The sequence below is a fragment of the Elgaria multicarinata genome, chromosome 11 (genome assembly GCF_023053635.1).
Source record: "Elgaria multicarinata webbii isolate HBS135686 ecotype San Diego chromosome 11, rElgMul1.1.pri, whole genome shotgun sequence".
Classification (NCBI taxonomy): Eukaryota; Metazoa; Chordata; class Lepidosauria; order Squamata; family Anguidae; genus Elgaria; species Elgaria multicarinata.
In genome coordinates, this window is record NC_086181.1 from 12,018,143 (window position 1) to 12,046,078 (window position 27,936).

The 27,936-nt window shown below is 44.0% G+C and overlaps 1 protein-coding gene across 2 annotated transcripts; it reads left to right on the top strand.

The window, feature by feature from the left end:
• The first annotated feature begins 455 nt into the window (after nucleotides 1-455).
• Nucleotides 456-27,903, top strand: SP2 (Sp2 transcription factor). 2 transcript variants are annotated; one of them, XM_063137342.1, is made up of 7 exons: nucleotides 456-530; nucleotides 9,791-9,867; nucleotides 17,815-18,789; nucleotides 20,439-20,754; nucleotides 22,421-22,595; nucleotides 24,033-24,226; nucleotides 25,337-27,903. In XM_063137342.1, exons 2-7 carry the CDS (start codon nucleotides 9,805-9,807, stop codon nucleotides 25,435-25,437), a joined length of 1,824 nt encoding a protein of 607 aa, XP_062993412.1. In that variant the 5' UTR covers nucleotides 456-530; nucleotides 9,791-9,804; the 3' UTR covers nucleotides 25,438-27,903. The 2 variants fall into 2 exon arrangements, with proteins under 2 accessions (XP_062993412.1, XP_062993411.1); XM_063137341.1 differs by lacking the exon at nucleotides 456-530 and adding an exon at nucleotides 1,045-1,126.
• The last annotated feature ends 33 nt before the right edge of the window (nucleotides 27,904-27,936 follow it).

Here is a 27,936-nt window from a genome sequence, read left to right on the forward strand (position 1 = left end):
GCAAGCCCCCACCCTCTTCAAACCTAATTTTCCTATTGGCTTCTTGTCAAGTAATTCTTCCGCCTTTTGGCCAATCATAAATGAATCCCACCCCCTCTCTCAAGCCCTGTGTCTGTTTGTTTGTTTCTTCTCTGTCTTCCTCGCAGGTCCTTGTCTATCAATCAGCGGTAGGCGTGACAGAATCCTCAACCCCAACTGGCGGCTATTCAAGTCAATCTGTAATTCCACGTAAACGATTGGCCTTCAGGATTACGTCCGTCATTGTCAAAGCCGCTCTTTGCCATTGGCTAAACCGGACACTGCAGCGGAAGGGCAGCGATTGGTAGGATGAGGTGGCAATCACTCTGGAGGCGGCGACGTGAGTGAACAAGCTGAATTCTGATTGATCTAACGGTGTCCTTACCGAGTAGAGATTGGTCCCTTGTCAGCGGAGTGGGCGGGTTTTGTAGGGCGGTGCCCGGGCTACTGAGGAGGAGGAAGATGGCGCCGTGAGGGGGGTCCGAGCTGCCGCCGCCTCCTCTTTCTATCCGGTAAGTGAGCTCGTCGGGGCGGGCTCGGGGTCGTAGACAAGTGGGAGGGGGAACCAAGGGATGGGAGCGGGGTGGCGAGCGGAGGAAGGGGAGGGGTCCGCAAAGTGGGAGGGGGCCCTTCGTGGGAGGGGGCCGGGTGCGCGCGAACGGGACAGAAGCGACTGGGACCGGAAGGGGGCGGGGCTAAAGGGAGAGCCCGCCTCCTCGGGGACCCATAAGAAAAAGCGGGCATGGGAGACTGGGCAGGAGGGGCTTATGTCCATTGACTATTCCTGGGTTCAAAGGGCACGGATGCGTGAGGGGGGGCTTATCGGCTATAATGTAGAATCATGCAGAAGGTGCTGGGGGTTGTTATGGTTTTGTATTTACTTGCCCTGTTCCTTTAAGAACAGACTGACATCAAGCAGGTGAAGCTTTTATTTTTGTAGACCTTCAGCCTTCATATCAGGGAAAAGATTTATGTCTCTTGATACATCTCTGCATGCCAGGCTGCTGTTAGGAACAGGAAGAGGAATGGTGCATCTGTGGAGCTGACCTTCCTACCTATGAGCTAGGATAAAAAGCTTGGGGAAGGAGAATTAAAAGACCCGTAGAAGGTAGACTGTGGCTATCTAGGGGATAACACTAGAAGTGGGTGGTGGTGAGCAGAAACAGAGTTATTTAATGCACAGAGAAACAAATGGTTTCTGGGTGTTGGAGTGTGAGTGAATAACTTGGAGGCATGCAAAGGAGTGTGCATGGGTGCTTGGGGAGAGCAGAGGTAGGTACTGGATGTAAAGGACAAGGGAAAGATGGACAAAAATAGCTAGTTGATGGGTACACACCTTCCACTAGAAGATGGTTACTAGAAGAGACGTATGAAGGTACTGGGTGCAAAGGGAGGCATGTGGTTAGTGGGTGTAATTGGCAGAGGTGACCTCAAACCAGTGGAAAGGGGTGAATGTGGATAATTCAGTGAGTAGCCTTCCCCAACTTGGTGTCCTCCAGATGTTTTGGACTTCAGCTGCCATAATTCCCAGCCAGCATGGCCAATAGTCAGGAATGCTGGGAGTTGTAGTCTAAAACATCAGGAGGGCACCAGTTTGGGGAAGGCTGTGATACAGGTACATATATAACAGAAGCTCAGCTAAAATGTATACCACAGGTTAGCAAAGGTAGTACCAAGATCGAGAGGTCACTGGCATGGTTAACTAGCAGCGTCAAGGAAGCTATTGTAGAAAAGAAGGCTTCCTTCAGAAAATGGAAGTCTTGCCTAAGTGAGAAAAATGATGCACAAAGATGATGCAAGCAGACAATAAGAGATGCAAAAAAGCATTTTGAAGTGCATATTGCTAACAACATCAAGGCCAACTATAAAGAATTCTTTAAATATATCAGAAGCAGAAATCCAGCTAGGGAAACAGTTGGATGACAATGGAGTTAGTTAAGGGAGTACTAAAGGAGGACAGGGAGATTAGAGAGAAGCTGAACAAATTCTTCCTGTCGGTGTTCACTTCAGAAGATATAGGACAGATACCTGTGCCTGAACTAATGTTTTCAGGAATGGAGTCTGAGGAACTGAGGCAAATAGTGGTAACAAAAGATGAAGTTCTCAACCTTATTGACAAATTGAAAGCAAATAAATCACCAGACCTGGATGATATCCATCCTAGAGTTCTCAAAGAACTCAAATATGAAATTGCGGATCTTCTAACCAAAATATGCATAATGCAACATGTCCCAAAGCTCAGCCTCTGTACCAGAGGACTGTAGGATGGCTAATGTAACACCAATTTTAAAAAGGGATCCAGGAAATTAAAGGCCAGTTAGTTTAACGTCTGTTCCAGGTAAATTGGTTGACAGATCAACATGGCTACTGCAAAGATAAGTCCTGTCTCACTAATCTAGAATTCTTTGAGAGTGTCAAAAAACATATAGACAGGGGTGATCTGGTGGACAATGTTTACTTGGACTTCCAAAAGGCTTTTGATAAAGTCCCTCACCAAATATTCCTGAGCAAATTTAGTAGTCATAGAATAAGAGGAGAGGTCCTTGTATAGATCAGCAAATGGTTAAAGAACAGAAAGCAGGAATAACTGGTAAATTCTCCCAATGGGTGGAAGTAAATAGTGGGGTCCCACAGGGATCTGTATTGGGACCAATGCTTTTCAACTTGTTCATAAATGATCTGGAATTAGGAGTGAGCAGTGAAGTGGCCAAGTTTGCCGATGACACCAAATTATTTAAGGTTGTTAAAACACAAAGGGATTATAAGGCGCTTCAAAAGTAAACTGGCCAGAGAGCTTCGGCTTAGGGGTGGTATATAAATTTAATAAATAAAAGGATCTCTCTAAGCTGGGAGAATGGGCATCCAAATGGCAGATGCGGTTCAATGTAAGCAAGTGTAAAGTGATGCATGTGGGACAAACTCTCCCCCCCCCCAAACAAACCCCAACTTCAAGTATAACCTGATGGGATCTGAGCTGGTGGTTACCGACAAAGAAAGAGATCTTGGGGTTGTGGTTGATGAAAATGTCAACCCAGTGTGCAGCTGCTATCAAGAAGGCAAACTCCATGTTACACATTATTAGAAAAGGAATTGAGAATAAAACTGCCAATATACTGCCTATACAAATCTGTGGTGCGACCACACTTAGAACACTGTGTACAGTTTTGGTCACCACATTAAAAAAAACTATTGTAGAGCTGGAAGAAGTGCAGAAAAGGGCAACTAAAATGATCACAGGGCTGGAGCATCTCCCCTATGAGGGAAGGTTACATCAGCTGGGATTGTTCAGCTTGGAAAAAAAAGAGGCTAAGGGGAGACATGATAGAGATGTACAAAATCACGCATGGTGTGGAGAATGAGGATAGGGAGACATTTTTCTTACTCTCCCATAATACTAAAACCCAGGGTCATCCCATGAAACTGAATGGTGTGAGATTCAGGACAGATAAAAGGATGTACTTCCTACAGCACATAGTTAAAACTATGGAATTTGCAACCACAAGATGTGATGGCCACCAAAGTTGATGGCTTTTAAAGGGGGTTGGATAAATTCCTGGAGGAGAAGGCTATCAATGGCTACTGATAGCTAAGTGGTACCTCCAATATCAGAGGCAGTTAGCCTGTATACACCAGTGGATGGCAACACAGGTGGGAGGGTGCTGTTGTACCTATGACCTGCTTCTGGGTTCCTGACCAACAGCTGGTTGGCCACTGTGGGAACAGAGTGCTAGGCTAGGTGGACCCTTGGTCTGATCCAGCGTGGCTCTTCTGATGTTCTTATGTTTCTGTGCAGAAAGTTGTAAAGTTTAGACATTCCAAAAAGCAACACATAAATGTGCACATTATTTATTATGTAAATATTGTTTGGTTATTCATTGAAATTATTACACACCATTCTACTTGACATCAATTTATATGGGACACAGGCATCAAATTAGACACTAGGTCCTAGTTGTGAGGAGGAAATAAATACTGTGGAAAAGGAGCTCATTGGTTCCTTTTTCTGGGGGTAATAGGGAGGGTTAAGAAAGTGTATTAAGGGAGAAAATTGCATAGATGGCACTGTGCCACAACACAGGCTCTTTACAACAGGCCTGTCCATGGACAATCCCTGCTCAAGCTAAGCTCCACCACTTTATGAGCCTGAGGTGAGGGACAAACACCACCTTTCTACAAACTATGTGGAGAAAGGGGTTAAACAGGAATAATTTCAGGAATAAAATAATGTGCTGTGAATTATATGTGCTGGTGGTGAATTAATGTCAGAACGGGTATTTTATGTATATAACTGCAGATGATAAATGCCAAGGAGACACATGGGATTTTTGTGGTAGTAAAACAAACTGAATAAAAAATTATTTTAATGTTCACAAACTTTGTTTCATAATAAAAATTTTCAGACCCTTGTTAAAACCTCTCATCCAATCCTTTCTTTCTTCTCATACACGCTTTCCTTTCTCTCACACCTTCACTCTTGAACTTTCTTTATTATCAGGATTGTTTAATATACACCAACTGACTATCTGCACACTACATTCAAAAGACAACCCTCTTTACCCTGATCCTCTAATTCTCCCTCGAACCAAAGTACTTTAAAAAAACACATTCACTCTATCACCTCAGTCATTGCCTTATATATCCTCCTCCCCCCTCCTAAGATATTCAATCTCCACCCACTCAGGTCAACATTCTAAACACAATAGACTTACAAATCCTAGACATACATTAAGGAACTGACTTGTGTGGGGTGTAACGCCACAGGCACCTCTATGATATCCCCACCCCACCCCCAACACAAGTAAAATGCTATTTCTAATAGTCTTGCAAAAACTTAGTGAGGTCATGCACTCCTCATCTCGTTGCTTGCCTCCACTGTGCTACCATAACTAGATCCAGAAGCCTAGAATAAATGGTGGTGGAGACTGAGCTCCATGCTTGTTTTCCCTCCTCTCTCTGCAGGAAGATGAGTTTAGCGGCCAGTTTGCTGCTGCCTTCCAGGACTCAGGTCCTAGGAAGCTATGATGGAGAGCTGCTCTCTCTAATTAGAAAGTAGAGATACCATACACAAGTCAAATAAGTGAAGTTAACAAGGTTCAGTTACTAGGGGTCAAGAAACTAATAGGTCTAGCTCCAATTCATTTAGTGCAGACTTCCACAATTAATGCTCCCTGTGGCACCGCTCTGCGGTGAGCTAGATGTGTAGCCAGACTTCCAACTGTGAAGCTACAGAGGTAGACAGGCATTGTCCCACAGTTGTGCAGTTATACCACTTGGACAATGCTGCCTAGAGGTGCTTGGGGTGCCTGGTGATTCAATTTTTTGGCTTGGCCAGTCCCAAACTTATAGACCCCTACTAAGGTGCTTGATTCTTATAAGCCATCTCTTCTTTATAAATATGTACCGTATTTCTTCAATTGTAAGACGCCATCGATTGTAAGACACACACTAATTTCAGTACCACCAACAGGTGGTACTAAAAAAGAACCCTAAGACACACCCGCGATTCTAAGACGCACCCCATTTTTAGAGATGTTTATATGGGGGGAAAAGTGCGTCTTAGAATCGAAGAAATAGGGTATTTATCCTTTAAGCTTACCTCCTTTTCTTCTCCCTCCCCACCTCGTCCCATATATAGAATCATTACGGTTCACTTATGATTAAGTGAGCTGAAGTTAACTTTTTCACTTTAACTTTTGTAAACCACCCAGAGAGCTTCCGCTATGGGGCAGTATATAAATGTAATAAATCAAATCACAAGTTTACACTGCAATAAATTTGCTTTTGTCTTTATAGTGCCACAGAACTCTCAGTTGTTTTTACTGCACAGCTACCCTTTTGGGATTGGTTCCCTTATCGAATTCAGTGGGACTTACTTTCGATTAACCATGGTTAAGATTTTTTCTCTCCTTTAAGCTATGTATGCCCAGGTCCTTGAGCCATTCCTTGCAGTTTGGATGGTTTCACTAACCTTGACTTTTTGGCAGGTAGGAGCCTCTGCCATCTTAGAGTCTCTTTTTAGCTCTTATATGAGCCTCTGGCACAGAATATTCTAAGCTGTGTGGGCCACTCTGGAGTGTGGGAATGGGCTGATGCATGGAGAATCCTGCCAATCAGAATAGGTGGTCTTGTGGGCTGCCCATCACAAGTGGCAGCTATCTTTGTGTGAGCTTATACCAGTCTTCCCCAACCTGACACCCTCCAGATGTGTTGCACTACAAACCCATCAGTACATCTGAAAAGTGCCACATTGGGGAAGGCTGGCCTATGCAACTTTTACTCCCCTCCTTTATGTGTCATGAGGTTGTTCTGCCTCGCTAACCTAATTGTGCCTAGAAGGTAATGGCCAGAGTGAGAGATTGCCTTTTTCCGATCCTGTTTTCAAATAACAGTGAGATCTTCATGTTTGCCATAACCTTATGTGCATGGTCAGGCAGCAGATGAGCAATAGAGAAGCCCGGCAGCCTGTGAGCTGATCCTAATCTTGCTACATGTAATAGGGTGGAGGAACAGCAGTCATATTGGCTGACCTCATTTCTCTGGAAGAGGATGGCCGCTACCAGTTCAGGTTCCTAACTTATTTTTTTCTGCCATTTTCTAAAAAGAATCTTGTTCTTTTTAAAGTGAATGGCAGTTCACTGACACAGCTAATGATGTCACACTCTTGTGGAGTGTCCTATGAAGTGAAAGGCAGCAGCAACAACGAATTGTCATCCTCTGTCTATAGAAGAGTATGGACAAATAATCTTTCATGCAGGATGCTCTAGACTTTCTGAGGATCCATGTGTAGGAGGGATAGCAGTGTTTGTCCGTTGCAGCAAAAAATAGCAAAGATTTTGTGGCACCTTAAAAACTAACAAATTTATTCTTGCATGCTGTTGTGAATCTGATGAAGTGAACAGTGTCCACCAAAGCTTATGCCAGAAAAAAATGTTACTCTTCAAGGTGCCGCAAAACTCATTCTTGTTTTCCATCTAAGGCAGGGAGCTAAAAAGTTGCTATTGTAAGTTTGGGGGCGCCTCTTGTAAGCATGGATCCCATCTACACTTTGGAGGTGGATGCATCTGTTGACCCTGTGTTATTTCAGAACAGAACAAAGTGTCATAGAAGGCTGTTGCCATGGTCTTGCATGCACAAATGCGAATGAAAGAGATGCATGACCTATTCCAGCCCATCACACACTTTCTGTGCTTGCTCTTGACTCAAGTAACTTTAGTGTTTTCTTAGGCTCTAATCAGGGATTGAGAGCTTTTTCCTAGAGGCCAGTAGCAGGCATGTTAATTGAAACTTGAAATCAGAATTCACTCATTGCCATCATCACAATTTCCTATTCCTTTTCCACAGCCAAGACCTGATTCACTCAGTATGGTGCAAGCATAATCCCAGTTCCCTTTCAGAAGGGGTTATGCCGTCCTTCCCCAAGCAAGTATTCTCTGTCCGTAGGCCCACATGGTGCAAATTAAACAACAGTACAAATATTAACTACTCAAGAGAACAGCAATTACCTGCACAAAAAGAAGGGATGTGTTTTAAAAATGCACTGGGAGTCTAGTCGCAGGGATTCAGCTCTCAGTGACACGTTGGCCGGTGTGGCTGTGCATATTCTTTTCTCGAAGAGACTTGCTCAGCCATGATGCTTTCTGGGGCAAGGCCTAGAATTGGTTATGTGAACAGGCCCTGTTGCCTGGGAAGTGAGTTGTCATCCAGTTGTTCTCCAAACATGCACTTACTTATGAGAAAACTGCTAGCTTTCCACTTGCCTTGGGCAAATGGCTGTTTTTCAACCTAGACAACACAAGATGCTTGCACACATAAGTTGGATAAGAATTGTGAAGTGCCTTTAGTTCGCTGTTCACCTGGGGTAATTAGTAAGTGTCACCAGGTGATCATGACAGCGGTGAACTTCACCTGCATTGCCATGCCCCATGTTACTGATGCCCAGCAGGGGAGAGCACTGAGACGAATACATGCTCCAGTGTCTTCTCCTTTTCCTGGTCTCAAATGGTTGTTGGAACTTGGTTGTGAGTGAAGATCCCAGCCCAGTATGAATGCTGCTCAGCACTAAACTGAGTGCTTGTGGAATTCAAATCCTTTTGTTTACAGAATCTGGAAGAGGGAGGGAGCCATTTTTAATGCCAAGGCAATGGTGGGAGAGCTTGGTTGTCATAGTAGTAGGAGGCTGAACTGTGAGCCACAAAGTCCTGTGATGAGAGTTGGACATGAGCCCTCTTGGTGGCATCAGTCATGCTCTGCCCCAGATCCAAAATGAAGTTAATAATAATAGCCTATGTTGCAGGCTCGTTATAGGCATAACTGAGATGGTGCATGAAAAGCACTTTGAAAACACCAATGTTCTATATAAATGCTAAGTATTTATTGTTATTGGGTGCCCTCGCCTTAAACAATTTTAAGGCTACTTTGTGCCTGGAAAGGGCAGCAGAAATGCTAAATAGTGATTTACTGGGGCTATGTGTATTCTGTAGTGAGGGTGGGGGTGGAATAACAAACAGGTTTGCAGGTATCTGCCACTTTACTGTAAAACATTCTGTGTCAAAATACTAGGTTTTGAAGAATTCACTATGCATGAGATGCAATCGTTAGGAAAAGGTGCATAATAAGATAGATAACAGCATCCCCCAACCTGGCATCCATGTGTGTTGGGATCGTAACTCTGGGAATTATGAGAGTTGCAGTTCCAACACATCTGGAAGATGCCGGTTGGGAAAGGCTGGTCTATAAAGTTTTTACCATGGAGGACTAATGAGTACTGTTGAGCGTACTAAAGTCCTTTCTTTCTTCTGACCGCTGGAAATCTTGCTTACATCGCTCTGCTTCTTGCCTTTCTGCCAGTACTTTACTCTTACGTTTTCAAATTTGTCTCCACTGCTGTGAAATCTAAAGACTTGCCTCCGAAACACCCACACAGCTCTATGAACAAAGTCTTCACAATTGGAGAATAATTGTAGCCTACAAGTTACAATGTGCGTATTTTCAGCATGCACCAAACCACCAGCGAGTATCACCACCTTTTGGCTTGTTGCATGCTGCAAACCATTAGGATTAGAAACTGTGTTTCTGTGTAGTTTTGGGGGGAGGCTCGTGGCTAGTAGCGTGTTTTTTCCTTAAGTTACTGCCTGGCTTTTGACCACACAATCATTTGGATAATAGATCTAATTATGGTGAGATTGCAAAAGGTCAGAGCTTGTTAGTGTTTTCTTTTCTCTCCCCCACTCCCTGCCAAATATGATTTAACATTTTCTAAAATGACATTAGCCACTCAAATCCTGCTAAATAATTTATTTTCCTATTTAAGCTTGTATTGACGGCATTATCACCAAACATCTCTTATTCTAGCTAGTTAAAAAAAATATTTTATATCTAACCCATACCATATGCAGTCAGCTTACATCCAGAGAATTTAAATGCCTTCTGAATTGACTTTTATTTTGCTGCTATTTATTGCTTTTACCATTTTGAATTTGTTTATTTTTTATTTTATAACCGGTCTTGATTGTTTCAATATTATCTGTGAGTCCCCTTTGGGAGTGGAAATGCAGAAAGGTGGGATACAAATCTTTTAAATAAATACATTGTGGCCACTGTTCTCTTCTTCAGTTTTATGCTGTAGATAATCGTAGCTATGATAAAGCTTTAAAAAAATCTGTTTTTACTCCAATTCTGTACCAACCTCTCTGATCCTTCTGGGCATTGTGGATATTAAAGCAGACATTAAAAAAACCCATTCCAGTTAATTATCCATTTTCCGTTTTTGCAGATCCAGAGGACAGCATGGCCGCCACTGCTGCTGTCAGCCCCAGCGAATACTTACAGCCTGCTGCCTCCACAGCTCAGGTAGGTTTTTAAAATGTGTGTGACTTAATGGTAGCACTGCATAAGGAGACCATGAATGTCTGGGCTGGGCCCCAGTTATGTAGAAAAACACTTGATTGAAAGTGACTCCTATCGAGTAGAATCTTGCTGGGTCACACATAAGGAAAGATGTTGACTAACCAGCTTTTACAGGATTAGAACTCAGGTGCAGAGGCAGAAGACATGGTCTGCCTAGAAGGCTGAGGGTTTATTATCAGGGCTAGAGTATTTCAAATTCCCAGGTGCCGTTGTTGAAACTTAAGAGTCAGCATCCAATTTATTAGGCATTTGAATGCCAGAGTAAATCTTTCAGGTTCCTGGGTTTTTATCCCAGTCTTGTTATTAGAGCAGGTATTATAATGCCATTATATAAATCTATGATGTATCCACATTTGGGTGGCCCATCCCATTTGTGGTTTGGGGGCACCTAAACTCATGAAAGGTATTGTATATGAAAAAGGTTCAATTAAAATGTTCAGAGGAATTAAACATCATCTTCATAAGGAAAATATGCTTAGCTTAGGCTGTGTGTGACAGAGGTTTATTAAACTATGAACAATAGCGAGATTTTCAAAAGTGCCAGAATTCATCACATTATTCAGCAGTAAGTTCAGGACCAAGAAAAAGTATTTCCACAATTCATAATGAACTTCTGGAATTCATTGCCACACAATGTTGACATCGCCTTTAGCATGGATGTCTTTAAATATTGGTTAGAGAAATGCACAAAGGATAGATCTATAAACAACTATTAGTATGTCTAAAACTGAGACTTCCAGTGGCATGATTACCAGGTGCTGAGGACACACAACAAGGGAGTCACAAGGTCAGTACAATAAAAAAAAATTAAGGCCAGCCACTGTTAATGATGCAGTACATGAGATTTATGTAGCACTTTCCACCCAGCTAGGTACTCAGGCAAATATATTGTTGCAATTGTGGTTTTTCTCTCCCCCCCCCCCCCCCCGGCGCCTTATTTTTGAACGCAAGTGTTCTATGTAACTTGAAAGCTTAATGTGCAGCATTGCAAACATCAGTTGTTCCTAATCAATTATATTATTTTACTGACTTTGTGGATTTCATTTTAATGGACCAACGTGGGTTTCTGTTATTTGATCTATAACAAGGGAATAGCTCCTCGTTATATGTTTAGGAACTTGCTGGACATTGTGGAGAAGTGAGTTTATGAGCAGGCAATTTGCTACCTGCTGTTGAGGGCATGGGGGCAAAGTCAGCTGGACTGACCTTGCAAGGCAGCTCTAGGCCAGTCCCTGTGCATGGGAGTGGTCAGCTGGTGCCTCAACTTTTTTTAGCTAGGGGCATTCCTTTCTTTTGAAAAACGGGCCAGTAAGGTGGAATATTATAATATTATGAACATTGTGAAGAAAGGGGGAATTTTCTCCCTCTCTCATAGCATTGCAACTTGGAATCACTTCATGAAACTGACAGGCAATAGGTTCAATGCTGACAACATGCGTAGTACTTTATATAAACATTGCAAAGGGGCTTGTGACACTTTGATGGCTAGTGTGTATATATATGGTATAAATATATACACACACACACATTAGCCTTCAAGGTGCCAAAAGACCATTTGTAGTCTTCATATAAAATACTACTTCAGGTTTGTCAGTGCTATATATTGCAACATAAGCTCTTGTCCATGAAGTAGTTGTCTAAGTGAGTGGGTGCTCTGAGTGCACAGTAAAGAACTTTATTTTTAATTGTTGAACAAAAAATAAGGCAAAGCAATGCAAGAATATCAATAGGTGTGTCCCATTGCTAGGTAGAATCAAATCAATATATAATCCAATCAGAAAGGGTGAGACCCAAGGAGGGCTTGGTGGTTGAATAGCAAGGTGAATAGGGTGAACAAGAACATAAAGAGGGATCTTTGCTTTCTATAGAGTAGGATCCAGATTAATTTAAGTCCCATTGATTTCATTGGGTCTGTTCTGAATATGACTTAAGTTAGGATTCAATGCAATGTGAGCTAGTCATCCCCAGCCTCAGTATTGAGTCAGTGTTCCATAGTGTCAAATCTGCTATTGAATTCCCATTCAGTGACTTTACACTGGAGTTTTCCTTTGAAAGATGGTGGCTTAAATGTTTGCTACTGAATGTCCTGGGAGACTGAAAAGTTCCCCCTCTGATTTTTGCTACCTTGCTTTATGGGCCAATGCATACATCACCGCAGCAAAGGGTGGGTTAATTAAAATGAAAGTGTATGAGCTGCTTCATTTTCTTTAAACAACCTCTGATCAGCACAACTGGAAGTTGTGAATGAGATGTTTAAACTGAACTGATGGGTTGTTTAGAGGCTAAACAACTAAGCAGTTAACTCAACAACAAACCATGGTTTAACTGCTGGATTATGTAGCTCCTAGAAACACATTGGTCTGGGTTTGCACATCATGCTCACAAGCTCTGATCGGAAGTTGTTTACAGAAGCTGGAAGCGGCTCACATGTGACGCACATCTCCACAAATTGTGGGTTAAATAACCCATGGTTTGCCACCATGATATGTTAATCAGGTCAATGACTGATTTGTATCCATAGACTCTCTTTATAGAAACTGGCTTGTGTGGCCCTTGTGAATGGGAGAAAGTCATTTCTTGATACCTACTTTTGGCTTTGATTCGTTAAAATAAAACCCTCTCTATTCAAAGTATATACAGCAACTCAGGTGAACACTTCATTCATCTGATGAGCTGGGTTCTGGACTATGACAACTTAGGCAACAATAGGTAGACCCATTGAAATCAGTGAGGCTTAAGTTAAACATGACTAACTTAAGTTTCATTGATTTTGGTAGGTCTACTCTGTAACTAAAATTCTGGTTCCATCCCAGTATAATGTTTCATTTTTAACCAGTATCCATTGTGTTTGCTACAGCAGAATAACATGGCAAAGCATTGGAACTTGCAAAATCTTTATACAACATATAATTTACCTTATGGAAATCTTCACTGATGCAAGATATGGTGATAGCCACTATTTAAAAATAGTGGCTTTAAAAATAGACTTGACAAATTAATGGCCTATCACTGTCTATTGTCAGTTGCTATTCATAATAGATTGCTGGGTGATAACACAGACATGATTGCAATGGTGAGCCAATTAAAATATGTAGTGAGAATTTGTCATTATTCAAACCACAGGAAATAGAATTGTACTTCAGCAATTTCACATTGATATCTCATTTTTGAAATTACTACACTGAACAATTTCAATTTCTTCTAACAACATAATTTATATCCCCAGTGTGTGTGTGTGTGTGTGTGTGTGTGTGTGTGTGTATATACACACAGACACACAGACACACACACACACACTTGCCAATTTGAGGCTGGTACTTCATGTGTTTTTGGGAGATTCTCCAGAAGCTTATGCCAGAATAAATGTGTTAGTCCTTAAGGTGCCACAAGACTCTTGATTGTTTTTGCTGCAACAGACTAACATGTCCGACTCTGGAAATTTCGTATATAAAATAGCAATATCAGGCTTTGGGCTCTCTTGCTTCAGGCAAAGTTGTTCTAAATCTTTCCTTCAGATGTTTCCCTATCATGAGGCAAGATCAAGTTACTGGCTTTGGCAAAATGGGAGACAAACAGATCTGACACATAGGGTACAATCCAGTGGGAGCGTATCCTGGGCAACTCCTATTGAAAGCCCATTCATTTCAATGACACTCATGTAGGAGAACCCTGTTTTAATTAGCAGGTAAGGAGTGCTTTATGGCTTTTCTGCTTCGGGCTTCAAAATGCCTTGGACTGTATTATCTCATGTTGTTCAAATTCTTCAGTGTAACATAGAGATTGCTGCTGCTTCTGGCAAGGGGGATCATATATCCGCTGCAAAAATTAAAGAATACAGGCTGAAAAGAGGAGGAGATCCTCCAAATTAATTTATGGGATAATATAATCCAAGGAAAGGAAAGGAACCTTCGTGTAAGCACTTGAGTCATTGCTGACTCCTAGAAGGATGCTGCTTTCGCTGTCATTTTCTTGGCAGACTTCAGAGCGGGGTGGTTTGCCATTGCCTTCCCCAGTCGCAGTTACCTTTCCCCCAGCTAGCTGGGTACTCATTTTACCAACCTCGGAAGGATGGAAGGCTGAGTTGACCTGAGCTGGCTGCCTGAGAACCAGCTTCCGCTGGGATCAAACTCAGGCCGTGGGGAGAGTTTCGGCTGCAGTAACTGCCACTTACCACTCCGCACCACACGAGGCTAATATAATCCAAGGGCAGGCTATTACTGACCATAGGCTATGCTAGCTTGGTCTTACGGGAGTTGTAGTCCAAAACAAGTGGAAGGCACCAGGTTGCGTATCCCTGATATATGTCTCTGGGACAAGAAGAATGATCCCTCCAACTAAAATGAAGAAACTTCCACTTGCTATCGCCACCTACTGGCAGTTGAGGGGGGAGATCAGGATATGTTTCTGAGAAAGTAATCTGAAACCAATGCTGGGCTAAGGGCCAGTGAGAAAGAGAGGGCTGTCAGCTCCGTCAAGAAGCTAAACAGTCCAAGATTCCATTAAACGGTGAATATTGGAATGATGCTCTGATTGAACTACATGCAGCATTTCAGGTACCCTCCCCACTTCTTCCCCATGGGTTGCAACATAGGAGTTGGTAAGAATTTTTTCTAGAGGTATCCTCCAAGCCCTTTTAAAATATGAAGCTAGTAGGGATGTGTGGCAAGAGCTGTAACCATTTGTGATGTGGGAGGGGGGATCAGAATCAGGCCTTAGATTTTTGAGCTGTCCTTGTCCCCCCCCCCCCCCCCAAATTTCTTAAATCCTTCATGCGTTAAGTCCCAGCAGGCATAAGGAATACTCCAGCTTTGGTCTTTTGAGATGTGAGTGCATATTCAGTTGCTATTCCTTTCGTTTTATTCTTATGTTAATATATCAGTTCAGCTCAGTGTTTTCACAATGCATTGCTTAAATATAGATGAGAGAATTTCAGTCCATCACATTTTTGTTTGATTCTAACTCCCCGTCCTTCCCACCTTTAGGTATTATCCTCAATTACACTTCTGTAAACGTCCTTCCTGCAGAGTTCATACCCAGAGATGATCATATCCCCTTGGTTCTCTCCATTCCACAAGATTTCTATAATGCCCACTCTATCTAGGCTCTCCTTTAAAACCAGGCACCCCAACTCTCCCATTTTGGCTCATGCACTTCTAACATTTGCATAGAAACACTTATAATATAGTGTCCCTCCCCAGATGTCTCTGGCGTGTGCATCTTTTACTATGGCACCTAGGCCTCTTTGATTGGCTATCATGTTCCACCATGTACTCATGGCCCATTTCCTTCCCGTCTATATTTGATCAGTTGAAAACATTTTCATCCCGTAGAGATGATTAAACCTAAACTGGATGCTTTCCAGCTCCTATTGGCTTTCCCCCAAAGTTTAGTTTGAAAATTGCTTTGCCACCTTTTTTTTGTTTTTGTTTAGTGCCAGCAGTCTGTTTCCATTTTGGTTCAAGGGGAGCCTGTCCCTCTTGTTGAGGCCCAGCTTCCCCCAAAATCTTCTGTAGTACCTAGCAAATTTGAACCCTTCCTCCCTGCATCACCATCTCATCCACACATTGAGACTTCTCAACTTTCGCTGTCTCATTGGCCCTGCACAGGGGGCTTATTTTCTTATGTACTTCGTGTTTTGAATTTTATTTCAAGTGGATTTTATGTGTGTATTGTCGAGTTGGGGCATATAAGAATGTGACAGTTTCCAGCATTACTAAACATTTCCTTTTCTAGAAGACAGTAAGTTCCTCAGTGACTCATTTTTAAGTAGCTTTAATTATTTTTGACTCATGGACTGTAAGAATTGTTTTTTAAAAGTATAGCTTGCACAGTTGCTTGCTTATGGTGCTAACAGAAAGAATACATTTATAATTGAAGCTCCGCATTTCTCCATACTCCATCCTGTGTCACTTTTGTACTTTAGAAACTTTTTCCATTTCATCAGTTGTGGTAGCCATGTAGGTTCATATTGTTAAGAAAGAGAAGAAAAGGTCTTGCTTTGCTAGGGTGATGCTTAGCTTGCCACATCTGCTTTTGACAATAACAATGCTCAAAGTATGCAGATATTGTGTTGATATTTACACAAACATATCTTCATTTGTTAAAGCTCCAATAAACCCTCTTTCAACTCTTTTAGTATTAAAGATGTGGCCTGCTTTGTGTGAAGCAGTAATGGAGGCTGCTTAAAATGGTATCCTTGTGGCAGCTGCTGCACATGATGAGCTGATCATGCAAGTTGATCATTGACATGTTGCTTTTCTCCATGGTGTTAGCAGTAGCATGGAGGAATTTCATGGTGCCACCTAATCCATGTGGCAAGCGGCTGCATTTGGAGAGTTCCAAGTGGCCTCTGTGTTGCTTGGTGTTTGTGTGAATTTGGCTTGAGAGAAACAGTTTAAATGCAGCATGAATGGGAGCATAGGCATCCTCTTTTCAAGTTCAGTTAGTGCCCTAAACTGCCGTGTTTGTTTGTGCTTCTATTTCCCAGCCATCACGCAGGTATATGGCTTCTTGCGCTATAGAAAGAAAACTCCAGAGAAACTCCAGGATTATCCCTGTGTGACCTGTGTAAAGGAAAACAGATAGACTGCGCTGAGCAGAAGACCAATGGGTTATATAGTTAGCCTGATATCAGTAAATACAAAATCTGGATGTCAAAGAACCTCGGCCGGCCACTTGGAGGTCAAGGGGGGGGGGTGAAACGGAGGTCAGAAGGGTAATCCTGTTTAGCACCACGTCTGCATCCCAAAGGCCCTGGCTGAGCCACCTGGAGCGGGAAGAAGGTGGCAAACCTTGGGGCCAAGAAGGAAGGGGGAGGGCAAAAGGAAAGGCGGGAAAACAAGTTTATAACTGAGAACCCTCCAGTTCTGATCTTTTGGGGAAAGGATGTGGAGAGAACCACGATGAAGGGCGTGAGGCTCTATGTGTGAGTAGTTAGCAATGTTGTTGTTTATTCGTTCAGTCGCTTTCGACTCTTTGTGACTTCGTGACTTCATGGACCAGCAATAGTTAAGGTTTTATTGTGTATATGTTACTGAGTTTTTTATGCTATGCATGTTTCAAGTTATTCTTCATTGTTTTCCCCCATGTATTTACCCTACCCTTAATTTTAATAAAGCCTTCTGCTTTATAATTTGTGTGTCCTTTTTTTCCTGGGTTAACGGCTCATGGAAAACCATTCTCAGCCTTTACAACCTGTTTCTTGTGATCTCTTGAGAGTGAAGAAAAATCCACATTATATGCTCTTGATCTTAAAATGTGTGTGAAAAGTACAGAGTGGGCCCAGACTTCCTAAAAAAAACACCACCTAGTGTTGTTCACAGATATAGCTAGATCTTGCCAATGGGATGCAGGTTCCAAGAAACTCCTTTAGAGGAGAAATGGAGCTATATTTGTTCTATTGGATAATGAGGAATGTCTTGGCTTTACCTCCAGTTCCATTTGTGCCTCATAGAACCCTTGGAAGAAGAGAGCAGGGGAAATGCTGTAGCTATTTTATCAGCAAAGTCAGAGACAGGGGAAGTCTATCTGTAATATGGAGATAATAACACTGACATACCTGATAGAGTTATTGTAAGGACTGTGGGACAATGCACATGGAACACTTTGGACATGTGAAGCAGTCCATTCAATTCATATAAATACAAGTATTTATATTGATAGTACAGAGTCAGGTCTAATTTAAATCCCATTGATTTCAATAGGACTAAAGGATGACTAACAATCTGGTTCCAACCCATGGATAATGCTTGATCTGATGTTGTACACTCCTAGAACAAAGAACCATTTCTCAGAGTTTTTGAAATCTTAGACGTTGCTCATACATTGGGCTTCCTTTCCTACCAGTTGGGAAGCCAGCTGATGTAACCCCCATCTCTTTCATTCCCGTAGGATTCTCAGCCATCTCCGCTAGCCTTGCTTGCAGCTACATGTAGCAAAATCGGTCCTCCAGCTGTAGAAGCAGCCGTTGCCTCTCCTGCCCCTCCTCAGCCTACGCCTCGGAAACTCGTCCCCATCAAGCCTGCTCCGCTCCCGCTGAGTTCCAGCAAGAACAGCATTGGGATCTTGTCATCGAAAGGGAACCTCTTCCAAATTCAGGGCTCTCAGCTCGGGACATCATATCCTGGTGGGCAGCTGGTGTTCACCATCCAGAACCCAGCTGTGATCAACAAAGGGGCCCGTTCGCCTGCCAACATCCAATACCAGGCAGTTCCGCAGATCCAAACGGCATCCGGGCAGACTATTCAAGTGCAGCAGAACTTGGGCAACCAAATACAGATTATTCCCAGTACCATCACCCCTTCCTCCTCTTCCTCTTCATCATCGTCGTCGTCTTCTTCCGCTCATAAGCCTGTGCCCATCAAGCCAGCGCCAGCTCACAAGACCCCGCCAACAGCTGTCCACAACGCAAGCAATGTTGTCAAATTAACTGGCACCGGCGGTAACGTCACCCTTACTCTGCCAGTGAGCAACCTAGTGAGTGCCGGAGACACCAGTGGTCAGACTCAGATCGTCCCAGACAGCCCCTCGAAACCAAGCAAAAAGGCCCGGAAGAAAGCGGTCTCGCCAGCCCAGACGGCTGCAATGGCTGTGACGGAGCAAGTGGAGACAGTCTTGATAGAGACCACGGCTGACAATATCATCCAGGCAGGGAACAACCTGTTGATCGTGCAGAGTCCTGGCTCTGGCCAGCCAGCAGTGGTCCAGCAGGTGCAAGTGGTCCAACCCAAACAAGAACAGCAGGTCGTTCAGATTCCCCAGCAAGCTCTGCGGGTTGTCCAGGCAGCATCAGCCACGCTCCCAACAGTTCCTCAGAAGTCCCCACAAAACTTCCAGATCCAGACAACTGAGCCGATTCCCACTCAGGTATTGGATGGATTTTTTTTATTATTATTTTGTGGGTTATAACTGTTTATAAGTGGTTTTTAATATATTCAAGCACTGTCAGCCAGAGAACCCTGGTTATAGGGTGACTCAGAAATGCAATAAATAAATATTGTGATATTTAACTTCGGTATGCTTGAAATTCTGGGATGAAATGAGGCTGGAAAAAGTCCTAAATTCTTCTAGCATAATACATTACAAGTCCAATGGATTGTTGTTTGTTTTATTCATATATACATAATACATTTAAGAGTCACTTTTCTATTGAAAAGTATTCAAGGTTGCTTACAAGCAATGTGTCACGCATTCATCCTGATTCAGTGAAAATAAGAGTTTCTGTATTGGAGTTTGCTGTACTTGGGGATTGCTTCCTAAATTTACACACACAGCCCTCAAGGAGCCCCACATTCCATATGGGTATTAAGCCTTTTTCCTCTTTCTACACAGCTTCTTTTGTTCCTGTTTTACTCTAGATTCATGTCATGGTAGCTGTGATGTTTTATTTATTTATTACATTTTTATACCGCCCAAGAGCCGAAGCTCTCTGGGCGGTTCACAAACATTAAAACCATAACAAAACAACCAACAGGTTAAAAGCACAAATACAAAATACAGTATAAAAAGCATAAGTTTTACTGCTTATGCCTGTGTTATTAAGTATAAAGTATAAAGAATAAGAATTTATTAAGGTTTGCAGAGTTTTAAGTAAGTACTCACTGTATGGTTGTTGCAGATTGGTAAGGATGAACCATAGAGAGGAGAATGAGTGCTGGATGGAAGGAGAGTGCTGATTGGATGTTTGTGTAGAGCATCTGGATTGGCTGTGAGAAGGGGAGGAGTCGGAGGACTGTGGAGACTATATAGGCTGCTTCTGAGGAGAGAAGGTATGGAATGGTTTGGGATAGAGCTAGGAAGGGTCTGCATGTTTATTGTTTTGGTGGATTAGAGTGTGGGAAAGAGGATAGCGTAGTTCAGAAAGGGGTAGAGTAGGTAGGAGTACTTGAAGTTATATTTTGTGAAACATTAAAGTGAAATAACCTATAAAACCATTACGCTTTGTGCTCTGAAACCATATGCTTGTCACTGAGAGAAACCAATAAGCTTTGAACCTGCATAATCATCTTGTTAAATAAATAACATTCATTTAAACCTGGTTTGGACATTGGAATACCTGGGGAAGGGTACAGGTAATCATATGGTGGCAGCGGAAGGGAGAAGGTTGGCTCAAGGGTTCTGATCTGTGCTGCTGTGGGGGCCTAAGCAGAAGTAGGCGCGCCACAGGGACAGAGTTGGCATCTCTAGCCCTGACTGGTGCACCTGAGCTGGGTCCTTTGGAGCCATAAAATAAGTAAAGTGATCCAGAAGTAAACCCAGTGGAGGGTGGGCGTCACAGTAGCAAACCCGAGATTTGCTGGGCGTGTGCAGAGTGCGCAAGCTGCTTCTGACTTGAAAAACAGCCCATGAATGCCCCAAGCCTAAAAACAAATCATCGGTTAACTCTGGCTTGTTTAATCGATAAACAAGCCAGAGTGCCTGGTTTTGCAGGTCGCGCAAACAGCCTACATACAGTGTGACCACCAAGATGGGAAGCTGCACACTGCCTACCGTTACTTTTTGTGTTCTTTTTCTAGGTCTATTTTAAGACGCCTTCTGGTGAGCTACAGACAGTGCTACTCCAGGAAGCCCCAGGCGTAACTGTGGCCCCTTCCCCGACTGCCTCCTCTGCCACCACCTGCAGCAGCCCTGTACCCCGCAGTTCCCAAACAGGAGGAAGTACCAAAAAGACAGGGGCCCGCAAAGAGCGGGCCCTGCCAAAGATTGCCCCTGCTGGAGGCATTATCAGCCTCAACGCGGCTCAGCTCGCGGCCGCTGCTCAAGCAATGCAGACCATCAGCATCAATGGGGTGCAAGTTCAAGGCGTTCCTGTCACCATCACCAACACTGGAGGTGGGATATGTAATGTAATGATCCTGTGATCGGCAGCGGAACTTGATGTGCGTTATCGTTGCTTCCTGATGGGATATGTGGTTTTAAGGTTGCTTGAATATTTAAACACGCACACACACACATGATCTGGGCAACAGGAAGGAAAAAAAGGGAGGAAGGGCATAGAAGCCAGGGGGATTAGATCATGAAGAGGACCACATGGAGTTGCATGCTCTGTACAGTGCTAGCATGTTGAGACAGTTACGGGAGGTGGAATGGAAACTTGTGGTGGGGAGTCACAAAAAGATTGCAGTTATCAGCATACTTCCTGGGAAGTACATCACAGTGAACCAAGCGGCTTATACTTCCAAACAAACCTACTTAGGAAAGGGCTGCATAAAGGATACCTTTTTTGGTGTGTCCTATAGCACATTGCGTATATAATACTTAATATTATGGCAGAATCAGCCCCTGCTGCTTGGTATGCCTGCCTTAAAATTCTTGTAGTTTATTATTCTTTAGCCTTCCAGGGGAAGAGAAGCGGGCAGTTTCTCAGTTAGATGCAAACTTAAGCTGCATTGTATGCTTGCATACAATGAAGACCAGTTGCCCCCTGGATCTGGGTGAATGGGGACATCAGCTGTCCAAAGCAGTACCTCGCCCCCCCTGTAGGCCCAGAGTGGTTGTTGCAGTAGTGTTGTGGCAGCTGTTTTGGGGCCTTCAACCCTGGGAGAGGGAGGCACAATAGTAATGGCACATGCAAGACCTCATCGTGTTATCCTAGCTGTGCGCAAGGCCTATCCTGGCTGTTCAAGGCTGGCAAGAGTTGGCATGCGCAGCTATAATAGTGCCATTCAGTGTTGTAGTGAAGCCGGGGCTCATGAGGATGTGGAATTCCTGTTTCCTCTGAGCTTAGCTGTAGTTCTCACAATTGGGGGCAGGGGGTGGAAGAGAATGGAGTTTCCCAACAACAATATACTGTTCCCTGTTGTTATGCAAAGTATTTTGAGGTGGCTTGGTCTTGAATGGGCCATTCTCTTTATAATAAAACCTTCTCCTGGTGGAGATGAAAATATACAAAGCAGCTTCCTGCATTTTTGACATGGCTATGGGGACTCTCTTAATTAGTGCCTGCACTTTAAAACATACCCCTCCACCACTGGTGCCATGGCATTCTTTCTGCTCTGTACCCTTGCTGTTTGGTGTGTGGAGGTGGAAGTAAGGAGTCCTTCTTACAGCTACCCACTGAGGCTGAAAATGCTATGAGAGGCTCAGTTTTCATAATGCAGCAAGTTGTCAGTGGGGAGTAATGGTGGCCAGGCTGGAACGCTGTGAAGTAGAGCTCCAATGAGAACTAAAACGGAATTGAAAGTGAGGTACCTCTCATAAAGGCCTGGGAAGGAAATCCTTGGTCCTGGACCCAGGCAGAAATGAGACGCTGGCACTAAAAACCCAAGGTGGTATTGCAAGCCCTATGCAAGGCTGGCACCTAAAGAGGTAGCAGGAGAAATGTTTAAGGGAAGGGAATACAAAATGGAACCCGAGGTGTGTGGTATTTTTGCCTGACTTTGCATGGAGCTTTATTGGAGTACGTGTATCTCCCCGCCTCCCTGCACCTCCCTGTCCCTGGGACAGCTTCGTGGTGGAAAGGCCCTGAACCACAGCTTCATCCTCCCTCTCTCTGCAGGCCAGCAACAGCTGACAGTGCAAAACGTCTCTGGCAACAACCTGACCATCAGCGGCCTGAGCCCCACCCAGATCCAGCTGCAGATGGAGCAGGCGCTCTTAGGGGACTTGCAGCCTGGGGAGAAGAGGCGGCGGATGGCTTGCACCTGCCCGAATTGCAAGGATGGCGAGAAGAGGTAAGGTCAAGGGCTGGCGAGTTCTGGGGAAGAAAGGGATGCCAAAACCCCTAGGCCTCTCTACTGGACAGAGCAGTACAGCACAGTGCTTTTGATCACTGAAGTTGGCTTGAAGAGCCTTCTTTAAAAACGGTTGTAATATTTTGGGGAAATGTCTGAATATCAGTTAAGCTAAGACTACAGGGATGGTGCTTTGGAAGAGACAAGTATATGATGAATGGACTTCCCAATGAGCAGTACACAAACATTTAAGTACGTAAGGGATTTTTTTAATGAGTAAGCATTGAGGTGTCCTTAAGAAGCTTTAAAACTTCATAGGCCATCTTAATTTTTTTATGAACTGCCCAGAGAGCTTCGGCTATTGGACAGTATAGAAATGTAATAAATAAATGGAATTTGCTTCCCTTAGCAATTAAAATATTTGTGGGGAAGCCGATAGCTCAGATGATCTGTGGGAAGCTCATATATATAGAATTTATGAGTATTTGTATCCACTGCCAAGGAATGTTAGAGGTAGTAGTGTTCATTATATTTTATACTTTATATAAAGTCCCTAGAACTAGATTATTGAAAGAGGTTTTAGATAGTTGGACTGGAATAAGTGACACACATAAAATGCTCGCTGTTCCTACAAAACTCAGGTTGGATGCATTACTTTCAGGTGTGCCTGTTTGCTTTCATAGCTTATGCAACGTGAAACAAATGTATACAACCCACTGCTATAAAACGGTCATTTAATCTCACCTATTACTGTTTAAGTCCTGCACTAGAAAATGCATTTTGAAGGCTTAAGTTTTCTTATCTGCCCTGTTGATTACCCTATTTGAGTATTTGACTGTGTATGTGATATTGCGTTGTCATCTGTAACTGATCTTTGTAGTGGCCTTTGGTCATAAACAAATAAAACTTACTGCGACGGTATGGGAAGAAGTCGTAATGCTCTGGTGTTGATGCTCTGATGTCCCCTAGAGTGACAAATCATGACAGTTGAAGCAGTCTTGGGTAATTGCTGGGAACAATGGCATGAAAGTCCAGGTTATTGCCAGGTGGGGCAGTGCTCTTGAAGCCATTGCAAGTGACGGGGGTGTGGAGAGTTGACTGCAGGATCCTCATTCAGGCAGCCCTGGATCTTTGCTGGGGATTCCAGGTAATTCCCAGAAGACCCAAAGTTGTGGGAAGAAGGCTGCATCTCTGCTGGTCATTGTCATAAAGTACTCATGGAGCATTGCTGAAGGTGGTGCAAGAGACCAAAGGGTGTTGCTAGACACAGATGTTGCATGTGTTCTTTTGTATCAGCTAGCATTGATGCTCCTCCTTGGGTTGTCCCAGGAAGAGAACAGCAGCCTCTGAAATGCCACCCTGGATTATCACCGGGGGCTCCCAGGCCTTTGCATCTTAAGACCGTGAACGTCCCCCGCCCCTTTTCTTTCCCTCCAGGTTGGGGGAGCAGGGGAAGAAGAGGCACATCTGCCACGTGCCCGAATGTGGCAAGACCTTCCGCAAGACCTCCTTGCTGCGAGCCCATGTGCGCCTACACACCGGCGAGCGCCCCTTTGTCTGCAACTGGGTCTTTTGCGGGAAGCGATTCACGCGCAGCGATGAGCTGCAACGGCACGCCCGGACACATACAGGTCTGTCATGTCATCCCTCTGCTTCCCTTTCCCACTGCACCTGTGCTCTCTAGTTCTACCCATATAGTCATAACGGGTAGCAAAGGCATTTTATAAATACCAGTTACTCAAACTGCTTCTCTTATGTTAACTCAGTCCTCTGTACAACAGTGATGTGAGGCAGGCATGTGTTCTTACCTTTCATGAGTTGTTTAACCCATGATGAGCCATGGTGCATGCCAGTTGCATGCGGCCGCCATTACGAATTTGCAACCCCCAATGGGGTTGCAGTGTATCATCCGAGCCTGGCCACCTCGGGTTATTTGAGGGTTAAACATAACCCTGGTAACAAACCATGGGTTAGGTGAGGGTTGTTTAACTCTCAAATAACCTATGGTGGCTGGGTTTGGCTGACATGCCACAACCCCATTGGGGGTTTCATATTCATAATGGCGGCCACACACACTGGGGCACACGCCACAGACAATTGTGGATTAAATGGCTTTCATAGCATCTCCAGTGCTATCATTTAAGCCAGGAGTGCAAAACCTTGAGCCCGGGGGGGTCAATCCAATCCTCTGGACTTCCCCAGAAGACCACCCCCCTTTCCTCCCAGCCGTTGATCATTTGGTGGTTTCCCACCTTTTGTGCGGTGTTGTGTTGTGGTTATTGGCACCCCTGGCGCTTGCTGACTTCGTGTAGCCCTGGCTGCACAGTGGCTGTTTACAAAGGGAGTGGAGAATGTTTGGAGGTCTGTGTGTTCCTTCTCACTAGTTCATGAATGAGCTGTCATAAGCTTTGCTATAAAAAGGTATTCAAAACCGCTTCAGCAATCTAAGGCTTTCCCGTACTCTCAAGCAACGTAAGAACAGGTTCAGCATTCTGGTTCCAAAATTGATCCGCCAGATGCCCCGGAGGAGCTCATGGGCAGGACAGCTTCCTTGCTGTGCATCTGTACGTGGAGCTTCGGTTTCGCTATTGCGCCTATTAGGGACATTAATTTGTCTAACCTCTTTTTTAGAGCGATCCCATCTGAGCAAGTGCCTGTCACTCTGTAAATTGCTGCTGTGTAAGTTTGTGCGATCCCTGCCATCCATGCTCAGTGTTGCTCTTGTTTCTTCCTCTGGGCAGGTGACAAGCGTTTTGAGTGTGCCCAGTGCCAAAAGCGCTTCATTAGAAGTGATCATCTGACGAAGCACTATAAAACCCACCTGGTCACCAAGAACTTGTAGGGCTGGATGCAACTGGGAAAAGCAGGGGAGCAGTGTGGGTGTTGATGACGCCTTGCCGTGAGGGATGGTTTCTGCAAAGGACAGAAAAATGCCCAAGTAACACTCCTGACTGGGACATCGGCTTTCCCAGACACATCTGCACACTGTTCCTTCCGTCAAACGGCCTCCCACCTTCTGGCACACTCCTTTAGAACTTCCTGGAAGGTGCATCAGATGCTGTGGCTTCAGCCTGGATGAAGAAGGAGCAACATCACTTCCAAGTGAATTAGCTAAAGTCAGCACAAAGCCCAGCAGCGGGCAGGGAATGGATGGGGGGAAAGCAAGGCAAAGCCCATCCACCTACCATCTGGCCTCAGGAGCCCGCAAAGCCAATGCCCTGCTCCGTTGCACCAAAGGGCCTCCTTGTGTGTTTGGTAGTAGCACCAGCGAAACTGTTTCCCAATCGTAATCTTGGTTCCCTCTTCCCACCCACCCCCATGTGCTCGTGAAGCTTTCGAACGGGGGGGGGGGGCAGGGAAGCCACCCGAAACGGGACTCTCTGTGTCCCCCCAGCACATTCCTACTTTATATTTAAAATTATAAATATCTATAAATATATATCTATATATAAAAAAACTCCTTAGGAAGCCCCCATTTTTTCTACGGAGAACGTTGCCTTATATTTTGTCCCCCAAGTTTCAAATTATGTATTGTGAGCGTTTTTTTTTAATTTAATGATTCCTCCCCCCCCCCTTTTTTTTTAAAGCAAGAAAATCCCCCTGCCCCACCTAAAGATACAGACACAGCTCAAGGTCCCTGTGCTACTGCAGAGCTTTGTACCCACACAGTGCCATTTACGGATCTATGAACTAGGGCTTGCTCTGTGTATGCACAGGGGGTTCTGGGATGTGTGTGGCAGCAGCACTTTGTTCAGGGGACTGGAGAATGTCCATAGGTGAACCGTTGGACCACAGCATGTGCCCTGATCCAGACCACTACAGCTGCAGCAGAAATCTGCACAAACAAACGTGAGGTGCATGGAGAACCCTCTGGGGTATAGCATGCAATTCTGCATTGCTTGGTTCAGTCGGTTTCTGTGCATCTGGTGATGCAGCTCCACAAGTGGAAATGGATCGCTTTCACACAAGTGGGGTGATAGGCTGCAATCCAAGGCAAGATTGCACTTCAAGCCCTGTTGAAGTCAGCTGATGAATTGTGTTGAAATGCAAGATTTTTTCCCCCCAGAATTGGAGCTCTTTCCCCTCACTTTTTTCCTCTCCATTGGATTGTTTTCCAAGTGAACAGGTGTTATTCCTTCTCCTCTTCCCCCTTTTAAAAATCCCCTGATACAGCCCCGTCTTTGTATTATAGTGTACATTGTATCATAGACTATATATTGCGTTATGTGTTTCCTACATGTTTCAAAAACATACGGCTTGTTATTTTTGAGCTTTTAAATTAAAAAAAAATCACTTTATTTTTTAGTTGTAACTGCTTGAAGTATGTTTTTCTTTAAGTGGTGAGCCCTTCCTGTTCGTTCTTAATTAATGCTGTAACTTGGCTGGGCACCTTGGCCCAGGAGGGATTGGGGAGGGAGAGAACGATCACATTTCTTGGTAAATAAACTTGTCAGAAGCAAACCCCAGCCCACCCCCAGTTTGGGAAGACAGGATTGTTTTGCTATGTGTGGAGAATGGACCATTTAAATGGCTTGTTGAGAGGTGCTGGAGTGGTGTTTGACACCCGCCCGAGGCATTTTCACACTTCATGCTGAGATTGATTTGTGATGAAAATATAAACCTTAGTTGGCTAGAATGTACATTTTGATTTTAAGATTCTCTCTCCTCCCCCCCCCCCATACTTGCTTTATGTGCAACATTAACAATATTCACAAACACACACACTTTCTAATCTCATGTATGAAAATGACCTGTGGGCAGCTGTATACATAACATAGGAACATGCAGTGCTGGTGTGTTTAAAATGTTGAGCATGTTGCTGTTGTGCTATACGCACAGTGGAAGGGGCACACCGTCACAGAGATGCCATTTCAGGCTGTCCCTGCCTAAAAAAATGTAAAACAACCCTTTGTGTGTGGTCAAACTGCTTATACATCCAGGATTCATATTAGAGGCTCTTCCTCTGGGCACAAGCATGAGTCTCACTGAAATATAAGGAAGCTGTCCAAGAGCCTGGTATTTCAATGGGACTTGCACAGGAAAACTTCCCAGTAGATTGCGCCTTATATATTATATGCACATGTTAGCTGACCAGAAGCCAACTAATCTTCCAGTTTCTTCTGTGTGTGGGCTCAGAATATAGATAACTCCACCCACCAAGCACAATCTCTGTCCTGTTGCCCTCGTGAAGTTAGTAACTCATATGTTCCTACCCATTCTATCCTTCCACCATCTTGGGAGGGGGGGGGGAGACCATTTTGAGAGGTAGGCAGGAAAGAGAAATAAATGAACACATATTGTTACACTCGTTTGAAATTTGTCTTATTTACAAGAAATACAA

Bases quoted from the DNA above. Each gene is read 5' to 3' on its own strand.
- SP2 (XM_063137342.1), top strand. From the start codon at position 9,805: ATGGCCGCCACTGCTGCTGTCAGCCCCAGCGAATACTTACAGCCTGCT. The intron at 18,790-20,438 runs GTATTGGATGGA...TTCTTTTTCTAG, and splicing joins CTGAGCCGATTCCCACTCAG to GTCTATTTTAAGACGCCTTC. The intron at 22,596-24,032 runs GTAAGGTCAAGG...CTTTCCCTCCAG, and splicing joins TGCAAGGATGGCGAGAAGAG to GTTGGGGGAGCAGGGGAAGA.